We start from the raw sequence: 20,230 nt of genomic DNA on the forward strand, positions 1-20,230 counted from the left end.
TAACACCTTGTTCCTGGCAGCAGCGTGTACTTTATCGGTCAAGCCACAGCCCACACAACATCCACTTTGCTCCAAGCAGGAAGAACACACTGCTCCACTACTCTGAGCAGAATAATCACTTCTATGTTGTAGAATGACGTAGTGCCGCTAGGAATGCTGGGAGCTGGTGGTAACTTTCAGCAGACAGTCAGATTTTGCATACCATGCGTGTGCCCTTCACATGGTAAACAAGTACACTTACCAAGCAATTTTTTTTAAATTATTTTTCAAAAAGTTTACAATTTTATGCATAACATTAAAAAAAGAAAAAAAAAGTCATTTATGGTGATGGGAACTTTTTAGGCTAGGACTAAACAGCAACTTTTTGTAGAACTGCTGACTGATTTTAAAAGGAACAAGGATAAGCTGCTCTCATGTCTCCGAGTCCAATCACACTCCCACCACTGATTACCAACTCTCTGCCACCATACATTGTACACAAAAAGCTAACAATGAGTAGATCTGCAACAAACTAACTGCTGCAACCAGTAAACTAAGCAACACATTTCTGCAAATACTATAGAAAAAAAAACGTTTTTAACAATGTGATTATATATAATATACATACATATATATATATATATATATATGTATTACATACACATACACACACACACACACACACACACACACACACAAACGTCAATAAACTAGATTCAGAAAGTTATTTTCAGTAATTCAATACATGGGAGACCCAGACCATGGGTGTATAGCTTCTGCCTCCGGAGGACACACAAAGTACTACACTAAAAAAAAAGTGTTGCTCCTCCCTCCTAGCATATACACCCCCTGGATAACCAAATATAGCCAGTTTAGTGCAAAAGCTGAAGGAGGACATCCACCCACAAGTAGAGATAGAGCAAAACCCGGAACAACCGGAACCTCTGTCTACAACAACAGCCGGTGAAAACACACGGAACAAGAAACTGCCAACAGGCAACAGGGAGGGTGCTGGGTCTCCCATGTCGGAACTATAAGAAAAAGAATTTACGGTAAGTAAACAAAATTCTCTTTCTTCATCGTTCCTTATGGGAGACCCAGACCATGGGACGTCTCAAACCAGTCCATGGGTGGGAATAAACAGAAAACTGAGAAGTAGGCGAAACCTAACTTCACAAATGGGCGACAGCCGCCTGAAGGATGCGTCTGCCCAAGCTCGCATCTGCCGAAGCATGAGCATGCACTTGGTAGTGCTTCGAAAAAGTGGCAGCCTGACAGACCTGCTGAGCCGTAGCCTGGTGCCTGAAAGCCCAAGAGGCACCGACAGCTCTGGTCGAGCGTGCCTTGATCCCCGGCGGGGGAGGCACTTGAGTACACTGGTAGGCATCGGAAATGGCCGACCTAATCCAACGAGCTAGGGTCGGCTTAGAAGCCGAGAGGCCCTTACGCCGACCAGTGGTCAGCACAAAAAGAGAGGTGCACCGCCTAAGAGCAGCGGTGCGAGACACATAGATCCGGAGCGCCCGCACCAGATCCAGAGTATGCAACGCTTTTTCAAAGTGATGAACAGGAGCCGGACAAAAGGAAGGCAGGGAAATATCCTGGTTAAGGTGGAAAGGAGATACCACCTTAGGAAGAAAGTCCGGAGTCGGACGGAGAACCACCTTGTCTTGATGAAAAACCAAAAAAGGTGACTCCGAAGAGAGCGCAGCCAAATCAGAAACTCTCCTGAGGGAAGTTATGGCCACTAGAAAGACCACTTTCTGTGAAAGACGAGACAAAGAAACCTCCCTAAGTGGCTCAAAAGGGGGTTTCTGCAAGGCCGTGAGGACCAGATTAAGGTCCCAGGGATCCAGAGGCCGCCGGTAAGGCGGAATGATGTGAGATGCGCCCTGCATGAAGGTGCGCACCTGAGCCAGCCGGGCGATACGCCGCTGGAAAAACACTGACAGAGCCGAGACCTGTCCCTTGAGGGAATTGAGGGATAGTCCTAGCTGCAGACCAGACTGCAGGAAGGACAGAAGGGTCGGCAGGGAAAAAGGCCAAGGAGCATGGCCGGAAGAGCGACACCAGGACAGTAAAATTCTCCAGGTCCTGTGATAAATCTTGGCCGAGGAAGACTTCCGAGCCCGAGTCATAGTGGAGATGACTTCAGGAGGGATACCAGAAGTCGTCAAGATCCAGGACTCAAGAGCCACGCCGTCAATCTGAGAGCCGCAGAATTCTGGCGGAAAAACGGACCTTGTGAGAGAAGGTCTGGACGGACCGGAAGATGCCACGGCACCTCTACGGACAGATGGAGCAGGTCTGGGTACCAAGCTCGCCTGGGCCAGTCTGGAGCAATGAGGATGACCCGACGGCCCCCCATTCTGATCTTGCGCAGGACTCTGGGCAAGAGAGCTAGAGGGGGAAACACGTAAGACAGACGAAACTGGGACCAATCTTGAACCAGCGCGTCTGCTGCAAAGGCCTGAGGATCGTGGGAGCGAGCCACGTAAACCGGAACCTTGTTGTTGTGCTGGGATGCCATTAGATCCACTTCCGGAGTGCCCCACTTGCGGCAGATTGTCCGAAACACTGCCGGATGCAGAGCCCACTCGCCGCTGTCCACGGCTTGACGGCTGAGATAATCTGCCTCCCAGTTTTCCACGCCTGGGATGTGGACTGCGGATATGGTGGACTTGGAGTCCTCCGTCCATTGAAGGATGCGTTGAACCTCCAACATTGCCAGGCGGCTGCGTGTCCCGCCCTGGTGATTGATGTAGGCAACCGCTGTCGCGTTGTCTGACTGGACTCGAATGTGCTTGCCCGCCAACAGGTGGTGAAAGGCTACGAGAGCTAGGAGCACAGCCCTGATTTCCAGCAAATTGATCGAGAGGGCTGATTCGGACGGAGTCCAAGTGCCCTGTGCTCGGTGGTGGAGATATACTGCTCCCCAGCCGGAAAGACTGGCATCCGTGGTGAGAATCACCCAGGACGGGGCCAGGAAAGAGCGTCCCTGAGACAGAGAGAGAGGCCGAAGCCACCACTGAAGGGAGCCCCTGGTCTGTGGCGACAGAGCCACCAACCTGTGCAAGGAAGAGGTCCGCTTGTCCCAACAGCGGAGAATGTCCAGCTGCAGAGGACGCAGATGGAACTGGGCAAAGGGAACCGCTTCCATTGACGCCACCATCTGACCCAGCACCTGCATTAGGTGCCTGATGGAATGACGGCGGGGTCTCAGCAGAGAGCGCACCGCCAGATGGAGAGACTGCTGTTTGACTAAGGGCACCTTCACAAGTGCCGGCAGAGTCTCGAACTGCATCCCTAGGTACGTGAGACTCTGGGTCGGAGTCAGAGTGGATTTGGGCAGATTGACAATCCACCCGAATTGGGTAGAGTGGCAAGAGTGAGCGAGACACTCCGCTGACAGTCTGCACTGGATGAAGCCTTGACTAGAAGGTCGTCCAGGTAAGGAATCACTGCCAACCCCTGGAGGTGCAGAACCGCAACCACTGCTGTCATGCCCTTGGTGAATACTCGAGGGGCCGTGGCTAACCCGAAGGGGAGAGCCACGAACTGGAAATGTTCCTCTCTGATTGCAAAACGTAGCCAACGCTGGTGTGACACTGCAATTGGCACATGCAGATAGGCATCTCTGATGTTGATGGATGCCAGGAAGTCTCCTTGGGTCATTGAGGCAATGACTGATCGCAGAGACTCCATGCGAAAATGCCGCACCTGAACATGCTTGTTGAGAAGCTTGAGATCCAGGATGGGCCGGAAGGAACCGTCCTTTTTGGGGACTAGAAAGAGATTGGGAACCGGTACAATTACTCTGCTGGCCTGCAAGGATGCCATGGCCTGTGAGAAGGCGGCGGCCTTGGCGCAGGGGGGAGTTGACAGAAAAAATCTGTTTGGCGGGCTGGAAGAGAATTCTATCCTGTAGCCGTGGGAGATGATATCCCGCACCCACTGATCGGAGACGTGTTGAAAGTGGGAGAGCCTGCCACCGACCAAGGACGTTTCTGGCGCGGCCAGATAGTCAAGAGGAGGCTGCCTTGGTGGCAGCAGCTCCAGCGGTCTTCTGGGGACGCGGCTTCGTGCGCCAGTTGGGCTTCTGGTCCTTGGCTGAGTTAGTGGACGAGGCCGAGGGCCTAGAGGACGACCAGTTTGAGGAACGAAAGGAACGAAACCTCGACTGGTTCCTGCCCTGGATAGGTTTCCTGGCTTTAGTCTGTGGCAAGGAAGTACTCTTCCAGCCAGTAGCCTCCTTAATAATCTCGTCCAATTGTTCACCGAACAGCCTGGACCCAGCAAATGGGAGCCCAGCAAGGTACTTCTTTGAAGAAGCGTCTGCCTTCCACTCCCGAAGCCACAAGATCCTGCGGATAGCGAGGGAATTAGCCGAAGCCACCGCAGTGCGGTGAGAAGCCTCCAGCATGGCAGACATGGCGTAGGATGAAACGGCCGAAGCCTGAGAAGTTAAGGCAACCATTTCAGGCATGGAGTCCCTGGTGAGGGAATGCATCTCCTCCAGAGAAGCAGAGATGGCCTTGAGAACCCACACTGCTGCAAAAGATGGGGAGAAGGAGGCCCCTGCCGCCTCATATACAGATTTGGCCAAAAGGTCAACCTGGCGGTCAGTGGGATCCTTAAGTGAGGTGCCGTCGGCCACTGATACAACTGTCCGGGCTGAGATTCTAGACACCGGAGGGTCTACCTTTGGAGAGTGAGCCCACTCCTTGACCACCTCAGGTGGAAAAGGAAAACGGTCATCAGAACCACGCTTTGGGAAGCGTTTGTCAGGACAGGCCCTGGGCTTGGCCACAGTGGCCTGAAAACTGGAGTGGTTAAAGAACACACTCCTTGTTCTTAGGCAAGGTAAACTGGTGCTTTTCTGCCAGAGAGGGTTGCTCCTCTGATACTGGCAGATTGAGGTCCAGTACAGAATTAATGGACGCAATCAAATCACTAACATCTGCTTCACCCTCTGTCAGATCAATGGGGCACATGGAGGTAGTGTCCGAGCCCCCTGTAAAGGCATCGTCCTCGTCCTGCGAGTCAGCTCTGGAATCAGAGCCGCGGGACGAGGAAGGCGAGGGGACCCTGCGTCTCCTTTTAGGAGGACGGGGTCTGGGAGCAGGTGAAGAATCCTCTGTGAGCTCTGCAGAGCGAGCCGTAGCAGCAGAGGCACCCTGAGAAGGGGGCTGATGCATGCTCAGCAGAGTCCGGAACAACTCTCCCATGGAGTCGGCAAAAGACTGGGAGATAGACTTAGAGAAGGATTCTACCCAAGCCGGGGGATCAGCCACCGGGGCCGGAGCAGCCTGAGGGACCACTGGGGAGACTCCAGGCTGAGGCACCATCATGTTAGAGCAGGCATCACAATGTGGATATGTGCTCGGTTCAGGCAGTACGAGCTTACATGCAGTGCATATGGAGTACAGCCTTGCAGTCTTGCTCCTAGTGTGAGACATGCTGCTGAGGTGGGGGCTCTGAGCCAGAATGACCCCCAGAGAGTGTATAAGAAAGGTCCACAACCGGAGGTTGTGGCTTACTAGCCAGTTTGTGTGCCCTCCGGATCCCACAGCTCGGACCCCCAGACAGATTAGCAGAGATGCTGCAGCAGCGCCGACCAGTCTGCAGAACGCTGAGAAAATGGCGCCGGAGCGAGTATAGGGGGCGGGGCCTAGTCAAAGAGCGGGATCCGGAGGGCCAAGGAGATATACAGGGGAGGGAAACATCTTCTCAGAGAGGAGTGTCCTCCCCTATGCCGAACGGCCGGTGGGCGGAGCCGCACTGTCCCTCTGCATGACTGACATGCAGGGGCAGTGAAAACGAAAGTAGGCCGCAGGCGAAGCCGGGGCCTAAATTTTTCAATGCGGCCGGCGAGCAGGCACCCTCGGCGCGGTTCTCAGGTGAAAACCAGAGAACCGGCCGGAAATCACAGCAAAGTTAAAGAACACACTCTCCCCACAATAAAAGTACAAGGGACCCCCCAATAACGTCTCAAATACTTAGCTTATGAGACGCAGGGCCAGGTCCCTGAGGGACGAGTGCTCCGTCCGGCAGGATCCTGAGAGGGCTGCGGATGGAGACCGGTCTCCTGCAAGGCAGTGAGAACCGTGTTGGCTCCCACTTCAAGCCAGAGCCCGAGGGATGGTGAAGGAGCGCGGCATGTAAGGCTCCAGCCTTGTAAATCAACCTTAACAGCACCGCCGACACAGTGGGGTGAGAAGGGACATGCCGGGAGTCCAGACTTGGACCCGCTTTTCTTCAAACTCTTTAAAATCAAAAATCAGATGAGAATGCATGTGTGGATGTGTGCCTCCTGAACACAAAGCATTGAACTGGCTATATTTGGTTATCCAGGGGGTGTATATGCTAGGAGGGAGGAGCTACACTTTTTAGTGTAGTACTTTGTGGGTCCTCCGGAGGCAGAAGCTATACACCCATGGTCTGGGTCTCCCATAAGGAATGATGAAGAAAAGGAAACATATTATATAGTCTCTACAAGCAGTGATCTATGTCAAGTGTTTGTTAATTTTGATAATTATGGCTTACAGCCAATGAAAACCCAAAAGTCATTATCTCAGAAAATTAGATTATATAAGACCAACTGCAAAAATTATTTTGAACTCAGAAATGTTGGCGCCTACTAAAAAGTCGGTGCAGTAAATGCCTCAATACTTGGTCGGGCTCCTTTTGCATGAATTATCGTATTTTTCGGAAAATAAGACGCACTTTTTTTCCTCCAAATTTGGGAGGAAAGTGTGGGGTGCGTCTTATGATCTGAAGCTGAGGGGTAGGGAGCTGTGGCGAGTCAGCGCTATGCAGTGGGATCACAGGAGACAGGGAGGGTCGCAGCTACAGGAAGCCAGCCCTGGAGAAACCATGTGTGCCCGCTGCTTAAAGTAAGTGAATATTCATTAGCTGCTCACTGCCCACCTCTCTCTGCAGTCAGCGGGGGTGAGGAGCAGCTAATCAATAGTTTAATGTAAACAGCGGTCACGTGTGGGTTCTCCAACCCCCGGCTTCCTGCAGCGGCTGGGGAGACTGTGTCCGCTGTTTAGGAGGCAGGAGCAGGGGGCCGCTGCAGTCATGTCTGGCCCGGGGGAAGTGCAGATCACTGCAGTGTCCGGGCCAGAGCACGGCGTACCTTCACAGCACAGCCGCAGTCTGTGCTGAGGGCTCAAATTACTTTCACTTTGCTCCTGCTGCCTCGGCAATAGAAACAGTCTCCCGTAGCTGACAAGGACCTACAGTGATGTAATGCAGAGGGGTGGGCAAGAGCAGCACAGTGCCCCGCCTCTCCATTACATCACTGCAGGTCCTTGAGATATGGGAGACTTTATTTTTAATGCCAGGACCAAACTGAAGCATGGTGAGCATCACATCAGTAAAAGTAAGGCAATAAATAATCTAGTATATAAAGGCATTACTGTACACCTGGATGGGGTTGGATCATATATATATATTATACACACACACACACACACACAATATAACTATATACACACACACACACACAATATAACTATATACACACACACACACACAATATAACTATATACACACACACACAATATAACTATATACACACACACACAATATAACTATATACACACACACACAATATAACTATATATACACACACACACAATATAACTATATATACACACACACACAATATAACTATATATACACACACACAATATAACTATATATATACACACACACACAATAACTATATACACACACACAATATAACTACACACACACACACAATATAACTATATATACACACACAATATAACTATATATATATACACACACACACACACACACACACACACACACACACACACACACACACACCAGATTGGAGGATCACACATATAATGATGGGGAACATACATATTCCACGATGGGGGCCATATATACCTGGAAGGTACCCAGAATGGGGGATAGGAGGACAGAATTTGGGGATATTACCTCTAACACGGTCAGCAGTAAAATAACTGTGTCATGACCACATTCTATTACTTTAATTTTATTTTTTTTCTATTTTTTCCTCCTCTAAAACAAGGGTGCGTCTTATAGTCCGGTGCGTCTTATAGTCCGAAAAATACTGTACTATATCAATGCGGCGTGGTATGGAGGCGATCAGCCTGTGGCACTGCTGAGGTGTTATGGAAGCCCAGGTTGCTTTAATAGCAGCCTTCAGCTCATCTGTATTGTTGGGTCTGGTGTCTCATCTTCCTCTTGACAGTCTGTGTCAATAGAGTCTGTAGAGTCCATAGAGTGTGTGGGGTTTAGGCCAGGCGAGATTGGACTGCAATCAAACAGTGATACTGTGGTTATTACACCAGGTATTGGCACTTTTGGCAGTGTGGACAAGTGCCACGTCCTGCTGGAAAATGAAATTTACATCCCCAAAAAGCTTGTCGGCAGAGGGAAGCATGAAATGCTCTAAATTTCCTGGTAGACGCTGCACTGACTTTAGACCTGATAAAACCCAGTGGACCTACACCAGCAGATGACATGGCTCCCCAAACCAACACTGATTGTGGAAAGCTCACACTAGACCTCAGGCAGCTTGGATTGTGTGCCTCTCCACTCTTCCTCCAGACTCTGGGACCTTTATTTTCAAATGAAATGCAAAGTTTATTTTCATCTGAAAGCACCTTGGACCACTGAGCAACAGTCCAGTTTTTTCTCCTTGTAGCCCATGTCCTGGATATGTCTATGTGTGGTGTCTCTTGAAGCACTGACTCCAGCAGCCGTCCACTCCTTGTGTTTCTCACCCAAATTTTTGAATCGCCTTTTCTTAATCCTATTAAGGCTGCGGTTATCCTGGTTGCTTGTACACCTTTTTCTACCACACACTTTCCTTCCACTCAACTTTCCATCAATATGCTTGGATACAGCACTCTGAACAGCCAGATTCTTTAGCAATAACCTTTTGTGGCTTACCCTCCTTGTGGAGTGTTAATGGCTGCCTTCTGGACATCTGTCAAGTCAGCAGTCTTCTCCATGATGGTGTAGCCTACTGAACAAGACTAAGGGACCATTTTAAACACTTAGGAAGCCTTTGCATGTGTTTTGTGGTAATTGTAATTTTCTGAGATAATGACTTTTGGGTTTTCATTGGCTGTAAGCCATAATCATCAACATTAACAGAAATAAACACTTGAAATAAATCACTGTTTGTAATGACTATATAATATACCGTGTGAGTTTCACTTTGTATAGAATTACTGAAATAAGAAGAAGGGAATTTTGTTTACTTACCGTAAATTCCTTTTCTTCTAGCTCTAATTGGGAGACCCAGACAATTGGGTTGTATAGGCTGTGCCTCCGGAGGCCGCACAAAGTACTACACTTAAAAGTGTTAAGCCCCTCCCCTTCTGCCTATACACCCCCCGTGCTCCCACGGGCTCCTCAGTTTTGGTGCAAAAGCAAGAAGGAGGAAAAAGAATTATAAACTGGTTTAAAGTAACTTCAATCCGAAGGAATATCGGAGAACTGAAACCATTCAACATGAACAACATGTGTACACAAAAAAACAGGGGCGGGTGCTGGGTCTCCCAATTAGAGCTAGAAGAAAAGGAATTTACGGTAAGTAAACAAAATTCCCTTCTTCTTTGTCGCTCTATTGGGAGACCCAGACAATTGGGACGTCCAAAAGCAGTCCCTGGGTGGGTAAAATAATACCTCGTAAGAGAGCCGTAAAACGGCCTCTTCCTACAGGTGGGCAACCGCCGCCTGAAGGACTCGTCTACCTAGGCTGGCATCCGCCGAAGCATAGGTATGCACTTGATAGTGCTTCGTGAAAGTGTGCAGACTCGACCAGGTAGCCGCCTGACACACCTGTTGAGCCGTAGCCTGGTGCCTCAAAGCCCAGGACGCGCCCACGGCTCTGGTAGAATGGGCCTTCAGCCCTGAGGGAACCGGAAGCCCAGCCGAACGGTAAGCTTCGAGAATTGGCTCCTTGATCCACCGAGCCAGGGTTGATTTGGAAGCCTGTGACCCTTTACGCTGGCCAGCGACAAGGACAAAGAGTGCATCCGAGCGGCGCAGGTGCGCCGTACGAGAAATGTAGATTCTGAGTGCTCTCACCAGATCTAACAAGTGCAAATCCTTTTCACATTGGTGAACTGGATGAGGACAAAAAGAAGGTAAGGAGATATCCTGATTGAGATGAAAGGGGGATACCACCTTAGGGAGAAATTCCGGAACCGGACGTAGAACCACCTTGTCCTGGTGAAACACCAGGAAAGGGGTTTTGCATGAAAGCGCTGCTAGCTCAGACACTCTCCGAAGTGAAGTGACTGCTACTAGAAAAACCACTTTCTGCGAAAGGCGTGAGAGAGGAATATCCCTCATTGGCTCGAATGGTGGTTTCTGAAGAACCATCAGCACCCTGTTCAGATCCCAGGGTTCTAACGGCCGCTTGTAAGGAGGGACGATGTGACAAACCCCCTGCAGGAACGTGCGTACCTGTGGAAGTCTGGCTAGGCGCTTCTGGAAAAACACAGAGAGCGCTGAGACTTGTCCCTTAAGAGAGCCGAGCGACAAACCCTTTTCCAGTCCAGATTGAAGGAAGGACAGAAAAGCGGGCAAGGCAAAAGGCCAGGGAGAAATACCCTGAGCAGAACACCACGACAGGAAAATTTTCCACGTCCTGTGGTAGATTTTAGCGGACGTTGGTTTCCTAGCTTGTCTCATAGTGGCAATGACGTCTTGAGATAACCCTGAAGACGCTAGGATCCAGGACTCAATGGCCACACAGTCAGGTTGAGGGTCGCAGAATTCAGAAGGAAAAATGGCCCTTGAGATAGCAAGTCTGGTCGGTCTGGTAGTGCCCACGGTTGGCCGACCGTGAGATGCCACAGATCCGGGTACCACGCCCTCGTTGGCCATTTTGGAGCGACTAGGATGGCGCGGCGGCAGTCGGACCTGATCTTGCGTAACACTCTGGGCAACAGTGCCAGAGGATGGAACGCATAAGGGAGTTGAAACTGCGACCAATCCTGAACGAAGGCGTCTGCCGCCAGAGCTCTGTGATCGTGAGACCGCGCCATGAATGCCGGGACCTTGTTGTTGTGCTGAGACGCCATTAGGTCGACGTCCGGCATCCCCCAGCGGCAACAGATCTCCTGAAACACGTCCGGGTGAAGGGACCATTCCCCTGCATCCATGCCCTGGCGACTGAGAAAGTCTGCTTCCCAGTTTTCTACGCTCGGGATGTGAACTGCGGATATGGCGGGTGCTGTGGCTTCCACCCACAGCAGAATCCGCCGGACTTCCTGGAAGGCTTGCCGACTGCGTGTCCCACCTTGGTGGTTGATGTAAGCCACCGCTGTGGAGTTGTCCGACTGAATTCAGATCCCTGATCTCCAGAACATTGATCTGAAGTGAGGACTCTTGCTGAGTCCACGTACCCTGAGCCCTGTGGTGGAGAAAGATCGCTCCCCACCCTGACAGACTCGCGTCCGTCGTGACCACCGCCCAGGACGGGGTTAGGCAAGATTTCCCTTTCGATAATGAGGTGGGAAGAAGCCACCACCGAAGGGAAGCTTTGGTTGCTTGAGAGAGGGAGACGTTCCTGTCTAGGGACGTCGGCATCCTGTCCCACTTGCGTAGGATGTCCCATTGAAGAGGACGCAGGTGAAACTGCACGAAAGGGACTGCTTCCATTGCTGCCACCATCTTCCCCAGGAAGTGCATGAGGCGCCTCAAGGGGTGTGACCGACCTTGAAGGAGTGATTGCACCCCTGTCTGTAGTGAACGCTGTTTGTCCAGCAGAAGCTTCACTATCGCTGGAAGAGTAAGAAACTCCATGCCAAGATATGTCAGCGATTGGACCGGTGTCAGATTTGACTTTGGAAAATTGATGATCCACCTGAAACTCTGTAGAATCTCCAGAGTAACGTTGAGGCTGTGTTGGCATGCCTCTTGAGAGGGTGCCTTGACCAGCAGATCGTCTAAGTAAGGTATCACCGAGTGTCCCTGAGAGTGGAGGACCGCAACTACTGTAGCCATGACCTTGGTGAAAACCCTTGGGGCTGTCGCCAGGCCGAACGGCAGTGCCGCGAACTGAAGGTGTTCGTCTCCTATGGCGAAGCGCAAGAAGCGCTGATGCTCAGGAGCAATTGGTACGTGGAGATAAGCATCCTGATATCGATCGATGCTAGGAAATCTCCTTGGGACATTGAGGCGATGACGGAGCGGAGGGATTCCATCCGGAACCGCCTGGTCCTTACGTGTTTGTTGAGCAGTTTTAGGTCCAAAATAGGACAGAAGGACCTGTCCTTCTTTGGAACCACAAACAGGTTGGAGTAGAAACCGTGACCCTGTTGCTGAAGAGGAACCGGGACCACCACTCCTTCTGCCTTCAGAATGCCCACCGCCTGCAGCAGAGCCTTGGCTCGCTCGGGAGGCGGAGATGTTCTGAAGAATCGAGTCGGAGGACGAGAGCTGAACTCTATCCTGTAACCGTGAGACAAAATGTCTCTCACCCAACGGTCTTTTACTTGTGGCAGCCAGGTGTCGCAAAAGCGGGAGAGCGGGAGGATGCGGTGTGAGGAGGCCGTAAGTCATGAGGAAGGCGCCTTGGTAGCGGCGCCTCCGGCGGTCTTTTTAGGGCGTGATTTAGACCGCTACGCGTCGGAGTTCCTCTGATCCTTCTGAGGCCTTTTGGACGAGGAGAATTGGACCTGCCTGCGCCCCGCAAGGACCGAAACCTCGACTGTCCCCTCCTCTGTTGGGGTATGATCGGTGTAGCCTGAGGAAAGGATGTATCCTTTCCCTTGGATTGTTTGATGATTTCATCCAGTCGCTCACCAAACAAGCGGTCGCCAGAGAATGGCAAACTGGTTAGGCACTTTTTTGGAAGCAGAATCTGCCTTCCATTCCCACAACCAATTGTCAAGGCTCTGCGTATTACCACTGAATTGTCGGACGCAACCGCCTTCCGGCTCGCCGAGTCCAGGACAGCATTAATGGCGTATGACGCAAACGCTGACGTTTGAGACGTTAAAGACGCAGCCTGCGACGCAGACATACGTGTGACTGCCTCAATTTGCGCTTGAGCCGCTGAGACCGCTTGGAGCGCCCAGACGGCTGCGAAAGCTGGAGCAAAGACACGGCAATAGCTTCATAGATGGATTTCAACCAGAGCTCCATCTGTCTGTCAGTGGCATCTTTGAGTGAAGCCATATCTTCCACTGCAACTAAGGATTTAGCCGCTGGAGATAGGAGGTCCACATTGGAACACTGAACCCAGCCCTTGACAACGTCAAAAGGGAAGAGATAACGTGTATCCTTAAGGCGTTTTGAAAAAACGATATCTGGACAAGCCTGGTGGTTCTGGACTGCCTCCCTGAAGTCAGAGTGATCCATGAAACGGAACTTCTCCTGCTGAGAAGCTAACTCCTCAGGCGTAGGAGCTGAGGGAGAAATAACCAACATATGATTGATGGACGCCGTCAGATCGTTCACTACGGTGTCACAATCAGGTGTATCCAGGTAGAGAACGTTCTCAGGATCAGAATCCTGATCAGATACCTCCGCCTTATCATAGAGAGTGTCCCCATGCTGAGACCCTGAAATGATGCGGTGACGTCGAGGGATGCTCCCAGCGAGGTCGCTTAGGGGGTCTGGGACTGCGGTCCGAGTCAGACCCCTCACCCTGGGATCCCAGAGATACTCCAGGAGCACCTTGTTGTACCAACTGGGGGGGGGGGGGGACCAGGGGCAATGAATCAACAGAGCCCATGGTCTGAGGGACCGGTCTGGACTGCAAGGCTTCTAGTATGTTAGCCATAGTCTCAGAAAGTCTGAAGTAAATACTGCAAACTCCGTCCCCATCACCTGGACCATTAGCAGAGACTCCGGCTGAGTAAGTTCCACAAGGGCCGTGCATTGCATACAATTGGGGTCCGTGGAACCTGCCGGCAGTATAGCCGTACATGCTGTACAGGCTGTACAGGCTGCATAGAAAAACCTGTGCTTCTGCACCCTTGTTTTTCACAGACGATATGCTGTTATCTCCCCCGAACCATCAAGGAGGGTATATAGCCAAAATCCAAAAGTGCGACCGAACAGTGCAATGTATAGCGTACAAGCATATATCTATATGTGCATTTCGGCGCTAGTGGGGTCAGCACCACAGGTGCTGCTTACCGCCCGGTCACAGCGGGTGTGTGACCACCAGAATCCCTGCCAGGGTCTTCCCAAACTTGTCTCTTTTCTCAGTCACAGAAAAAACTGACATGAATGGCTGCCGGCGTCCTGTGTAGAGGAGGAGGCCGTGGGCGTGCCCCAGAAAGTGCGGGAATCCGGTTTCACACTGTGTACAGTGAGAGGGGTGGAGTATGCAAAGCATGCTCCATCTCTCAGCGCTGCCGTGCTGTGCAGCGTCACGCCCTTACCCTGACTGGCAGGCCAGTGGGCGGTAACGAAGTGAGAGCAGGCCGCAAAAGCCGGGGACTAGAGTGATAAGCGCGGCCCGGCATATAAGCCCTGGTCGGCGCGGAAGTCCCCGGCGCACCACAAGTCCCAGCTGCGCCAGAGATAAAAATGGCAGCGGCGGTTAGCGCGGCAGTCCCTCAATACTCTAACACACCCAGCACGCTGTAGTGTGCGATGGCACCAGTGCGGGCAGCGCCGCCATCCCTGGCGCACTAACACACCCAGCAGTGCTGCCGTGTGTCTGTGCGCGGTCCCCTTTATGGGGACACAGAGTACCTCAACGTAGCAGGGCCATGTCCCTGAGGATACTCAGCTCCATGTCCAGCAGATTCCCAGGGGCTGTGGATGGAGCACGGCCTCAGTGCCTGGAGACCGATAAGATCCCACTTCACCCAGAGCCCTAAGGGGATGGGGAAGGAAAGCAGCATGTGGGCTCCAGCCTCCGTACCCGCAATGGGTACCTCAACCTTAACAAACACCGCCGACAAAAGTAGGGTGAGAAGGGAGCATGCTGGGGGCCCTAGTATGGGCCCTCTTTTCTTCCATCCGACATAGCAGCTGCTGCTGACTAAACAGTGGAGCTATGCGTGGATGTCTGACCTCCTTCGCACAAAGCATGAAAACTGGGGAGCACGTGATCCCACGGGGGGTGTATAGGCAGAAGGGGAGGGGCCTTACACTTTTAAGTGTAATACTTTGTGTGGCCTCCGGAGGCAGTAGCTATACACCCAATTGTCTGGGTCTCCCAATAGAGCGACAAAGAAATGAGTAATTAAAAAGAAAAAAAAAAGCAAAGAATAAAAAAAAAAAAATCTGCCGTGATGAAGGTTTTAAATGTGATTGCCTAATTCTGAAAAGAACCACATTATTTTAGTTTTGTTATTTTAATATTTTCTCACCCACGATTTCAGTTTAGATTATGGGCGTCACAAAGTGGAAAAGTTCTCCAATGATTTTTCAACCTGGCATTTTCACAGGAGTGTGTAGTTTTTATATCCACTGTACCTATATCGGCTATATTACAGGTGCTTTGAAGTACAAACATGAATCTCTTACTTGTAGTGGTATGAATTGGTTGTGGCTTCCAGCATTTGGCAGATGTCCAGGGTAAGATCCTTGGAAATAGGTTTTATTATGAAATGGTACTGTCGGTCTCCAGGGAACGGCACCAAACATATGAGGTGCAGAAGGCATGATGTTGGCTGCATGGAAAGAATGTCATTGTATTAAACATCGGGCATAGCAATTTTACTACAGAGCTGCTGACAATGTGTATACAGTGCCTTCAAGTAGTATTCAACCCCCTGCAGATTTAGCAGGTTTACACATTCGGAATTAACTTGGCATTGTGACATTTGGACTGTAGATCAGCCTGGAAGTGTGAAATGCACTGCAGCAAAAAAGAATTTTTTTTTTTTAAATTGTGAAAAGTTTATTCAGAGGGTCATTTATTATTCAACCCCTCAAACCACCAGAATTCTGTTTGGTTCCCCTAAAGTATTAAGAAGTATTTCAGGCACAAAGAATAATGAGCTTCACATGTTTGGATTAATTATCTCTTTTTCCAGCCTTTTCTGACTAATTAAGACCCTCCCCAAACTTGTGAACAGCACTCATACTTGGTCAACATGGGAAAGACAAAGGAGCATTCCAAGGCCATCAGAGATAAGATTGTGGAGGGTCACAAGGCTGGCAAAAGGTACAAAACCCTTTCCAAGGAGTTGGGCCTACCTGTCTCCACTGTTGGGAGCATCATCCGGAAGTGGAAGGCTTATGGAACTACAGTTAGCCTTCCACGGCCTGGACAGCCTTTGAAAGTTTCCACCCGTACCGAGGCCAGGCTTGTCCGAAGAGTCAAGGCTAACCCAAGGACAACAAGGAAGGAGCTCCGGGAAGATCTCATGGCAGTGGGGACATTGGTTTCAGTCAATACCATAAGTAACGTACTCCACCGCAATGTTCTCCGTTCCAGACGAGCCCGTAAGGTACCTTTACTTTCAAAGCGTCATGTCAAGGCTCGTCTACAGTTTGCTCATGATCACTTGGAGGACTCTGAGACAGACTGGTTCAAGGTTCTCTGGTCTGATGAGACCAAGATCGAGATCTTTGGTGCCAACCACACACGTGACGTTTGGAGACTGGATGGCACTGCATACGACCCCAAGAATACCATCCCTACAGTCAAGCATGGTGGTGGCAGCATCATGCTGTGAAGCTGTTTCTCAGCCAAGGGGCCTGGCCATCTGGTCCGCATCCATGGGAAGATGGATAGCACGGCCTACCTGGAGATTTTGGCCAAGAACCTCCGCTCCTCCATCAAGGATCTTAAGATGGGTCGTCATTAGTGATGAGCGAGTATGCTTGTTACTACTCGGTACTCGCACGAGTATCAATGTACTCGGGCTACTCGGCGGGGACCGAGTAATCTCGCGATACTCGTGCTGTACTCGTGGTCTTCATGTTGGCGCTCTTTTTACAGCCATCCCTTATGCAGGGATTGGCTGGCAGACCACTGCAATGCCACAGCCCTGTTGTGGAATTGCAGTGATTGGCCAGCCCACACAGCGTGACCGTGCCTTTAGCCCGACACTTCCCCGCTCGGCTACGGCCCCTCCCGCACTCCACTCCGCGTGTATATATATATATATATATATATGCACGCTTACACACACACGCACGTTTTTTTTTTTAATTTACAGTTTTATGGTTTCTACATGCTGCCGGGGGTCATGTCAGAATAATACTCGGGTCTCCCATAGGATAACATTGGGCTCGGTGCTCGGGCCGAGTACACGAGTATTTTGAGATGCTCGGCCCGAGCCTCGAGCTCCCGAGCATTTTAGTACTCGCTCATCACTAGTCGTCATTTCATCTTCCAACAAGACAATGACCCAAAGCACAAAGCCAAGAAAACCAAGGCCTGGTTCAAGAGGGATAAAATCAAGGTGTTGCAGTGGCCTAGTCAGTCTCCTGACCTTAACCCAATTGAAAACTTGTGGAAGGAGCTCAAGATTAAAGTCCACATGAGACATCTAAAGAACCTAGTTAACTTGGAGAAGATCTGCATGGAGGAGTGGGCCAAGATAACTCCAGAGACCTGTGCCGGCCTGATCAGGTCTTATAAAAGACGATTATTAGCTGTAATTGCAAACAAGGGTTATTCCACAAAATATTAAACCTAGGGGTTGAATAATAATTGACACACACTTTTATGTTGAAAATTTCTTAAAATTTAACTGAGCAAGATAACTTGTTGGTTTGTAAGATTTATGCATCTGTTAATAAATCCTGCTCTTGTTTGAAGTTTGCAGGCTCTAACTTATTTGCATCTTCTCAAACCTACTAAATATGCAGGGGGTTGACTACTACTTGTAGGCACTGTATTCCCAACACATGTGTGAATCAGCATTGCTAGATTACAGGATTATAAAAGCAGGATGATTACTTAAAATCTGTATACGATAAACCCTCTGATCAGTTAACTTTAAAGCTGGGTTCACACATAGCGACAGCGACAACGACGTTGCTGTTACGTCACCATTTTCTGTGACACAACAGCGACCTTGTAAGTTGCTGTTATGATCGCTGCTTAGCTGTCAAACACAGCGACGCAGCAGCGATCATAACGTCACTACATGTGCAGAGAGCAGGGAGCCGCGCACACTGCTTAGCACTGGCTCCCTGCTCTCCTAGCTACAGTACACATCGGCTTAATTACCCGATGTGTACTGCAGCTACATGTACAGAGAGCAGGGAGCCGCGCACACTGCTTAGCGCTGGCTCCCTGCTCTCCTAGCTACAGTACACATCGGCTTAATTACCCGATGTGTACTGCAGCTACATGTACAGAGAGCAGGGAGCCGCGCACACTGCTTAGCGCTGGCTCCCTGCTCTCCTAGCTACAGTACACATCGGCTTAATTACCCGATGTGTACTGCAGCTACATCTACAGAGAGCAGGGAGCCGCGCACACTGCTTAGCGCTGGCTCCCTGCTCTCCTAGCTACAGTACACATCGGCTTAATTACCCGATGTGTACTGCAGCTACATGTACAGAGAGCAGGGAGCCGCGCACACTGCTTAGCGCTGGCTCCCTGCTCTCCTAGCTACAGTACACATCGGCTTAATTACCCGATGTGTACTGCAGCTACATGTGCAGAGAGCAGGGAGCTGGCACTGGCAGTGTGAGAGCGGCGGAGGCTGGTAACTAAGGTAAATATCGGGTAACCACCTTTGTTACCCGATGTTTACCGTGGTTACAGCTTACTGCAGCTGCCAGATGCCGGCTCCTGCTCTCTGCTCGTTTCATTTCGTCTCTCTCGCTGTCACACACAGCAATCTGTGCGTCACAGCAGGAGAGCAACAATAAAAAAAACGAACCAGGGCTGTGTGTAACGAGCAGCGATCTCACAGCAGGGGCCAGATCGCTGCTCAGTATCACACACACAGCGAGATCGCTAATGAGGTCACTGCTGCGTCACAAAAACCGTGACTCAGCAGCGATCTCGCTGTGTGTGAAGCACCCCTTACTGATTGGCAGTTTTGCTGTTTACACAGGCAGAGCAAAGCAAACACCACACTGAGCGCTCTATACTAATCCACTCAGTGCACATAGGCTGCCATTATTCTCGGGGGAAGAGACATGCTTACACAGGATGAAGCACTGCTGAAAAAGTTGAAACTTCACCCAATGAGTGAGCGTATTGCTTGTTTATCGAGTGATCCGCAAGATAATCATGGAACTCCCATTTTTACCAACGCTCAAGCACGATTATCGTTCAATTTAAAGGGAACCTGTCACCACTTTTTTGGCCTATAAGCCGCGGCCACCACCACCTACTTACCTAACAGTCGTGTGGTGGGTCTTATGGGCGTCTCCTCTTTCGGCCATCTTCGTCCTCCTTCTGAAGCCGCGGTGCATGACATGTTGGTGCATGACATGTCTACGTCATACACACTCGCCGGTCCCGCGCATGCGCACTACAATACTTTGTTCTGACCTATTCAGGGCAGATCAAACTGCGCCTGCTCAGGACCTGAATGCCAGCGAGTGTTGATGACGTCAGACCAGTCATGCACCGCGGCTAGAGAAGGAGCACAAAAATGGCCTAAAGAGGTGGCGCCAGCACCGGACACGCCGATAAGGCCCAACAGCTTGACCGTTAGGTATGTATTATAAAGTGTTTTTTTATGTTATATCCCCCCGGCCTGGACTCTTATATACAGCATGTTAGAATGCTGTATATAAAAGAGTCCGGTGGTGGTGGCCGCAACTTCTAGCCAAAAAAAGTGTTAACAGGTTCCCTTTAAAGGCTCCATGCTCGTGTAAATAAGCTACAACCAAATATCTTTTGGATAAAGCAGACCCAGCTGAAGGCCATGACTTACGTGCTGGCTGGGGAAACACTGGCAGTGATCCTGCAGGTATATTTGTTCCTAGAGGCTGAAAATTTGAAAAGAGAGGCGGTGGTGGCGGCAGAGGATAGTTTGCTCCAAGCGAGCCCTAATTAAAAGGGTAAAAAAAAAACAACAACAAAAAACACAAAAACAGAGCATCAGCAGAATACAAATCAGCATAAAAAGGTGACTGCTTATCTCAGAGTGCTTGTTATATTTGACAAATCTATGATCAATGGTGAAACACTGGCAAAACCGCCAAGAGCGTGTAGACTGTGTTCTGAGAATCATCATGGCCATAAAGCTGAACTTATAGCCCACTGCAACTAAAGCTGGCCCAATGTCTGTCAAATTTTATATAATAAAATATCACACAACTGCCACAAGTGTACAAG

The 20,230-nt window shown here is 50.3% G+C and overlaps 1 protein-coding gene across 2 annotated transcripts in view; it reads right to left on the bottom strand.

Annotated features, from left to right (window-relative positions):
• The window catches only part of XRN1 (5'-3' exoribonuclease 1), a 278,851-nt gene that overhangs the window by 23,253 nt on the left and 235,368 nt on the right, over positions 1–20,230 (bottom strand). For both annotated transcript variants that reach the window (XM_075340782.1, XM_075340781.1), the window contains 2 exons: positions 19,827–19,941; positions 15,496–15,641 (listed from right to left, as the gene is read on the bottom strand). In XM_075340782.1, the coding sequence (XP_075196897.1) occupies positions 15,496–15,641; positions 19,827–19,941 (261 nt within the window). The remainder of the gene's footprint in view (positions 1–15,495; positions 15,642–19,826; positions 19,942–20,230) is intronic.

This window comes from Anomaloglossus baeobatrachus, chromosome 3, assembly GCF_048569485.1.
Source record: "Anomaloglossus baeobatrachus isolate aAnoBae1 chromosome 3, aAnoBae1.hap1, whole genome shotgun sequence".
Lineage (NCBI taxonomy): Eukaryota > Metazoa > Chordata > Amphibia > Anura > Aromobatidae > Anomaloglossus > Anomaloglossus baeobatrachus.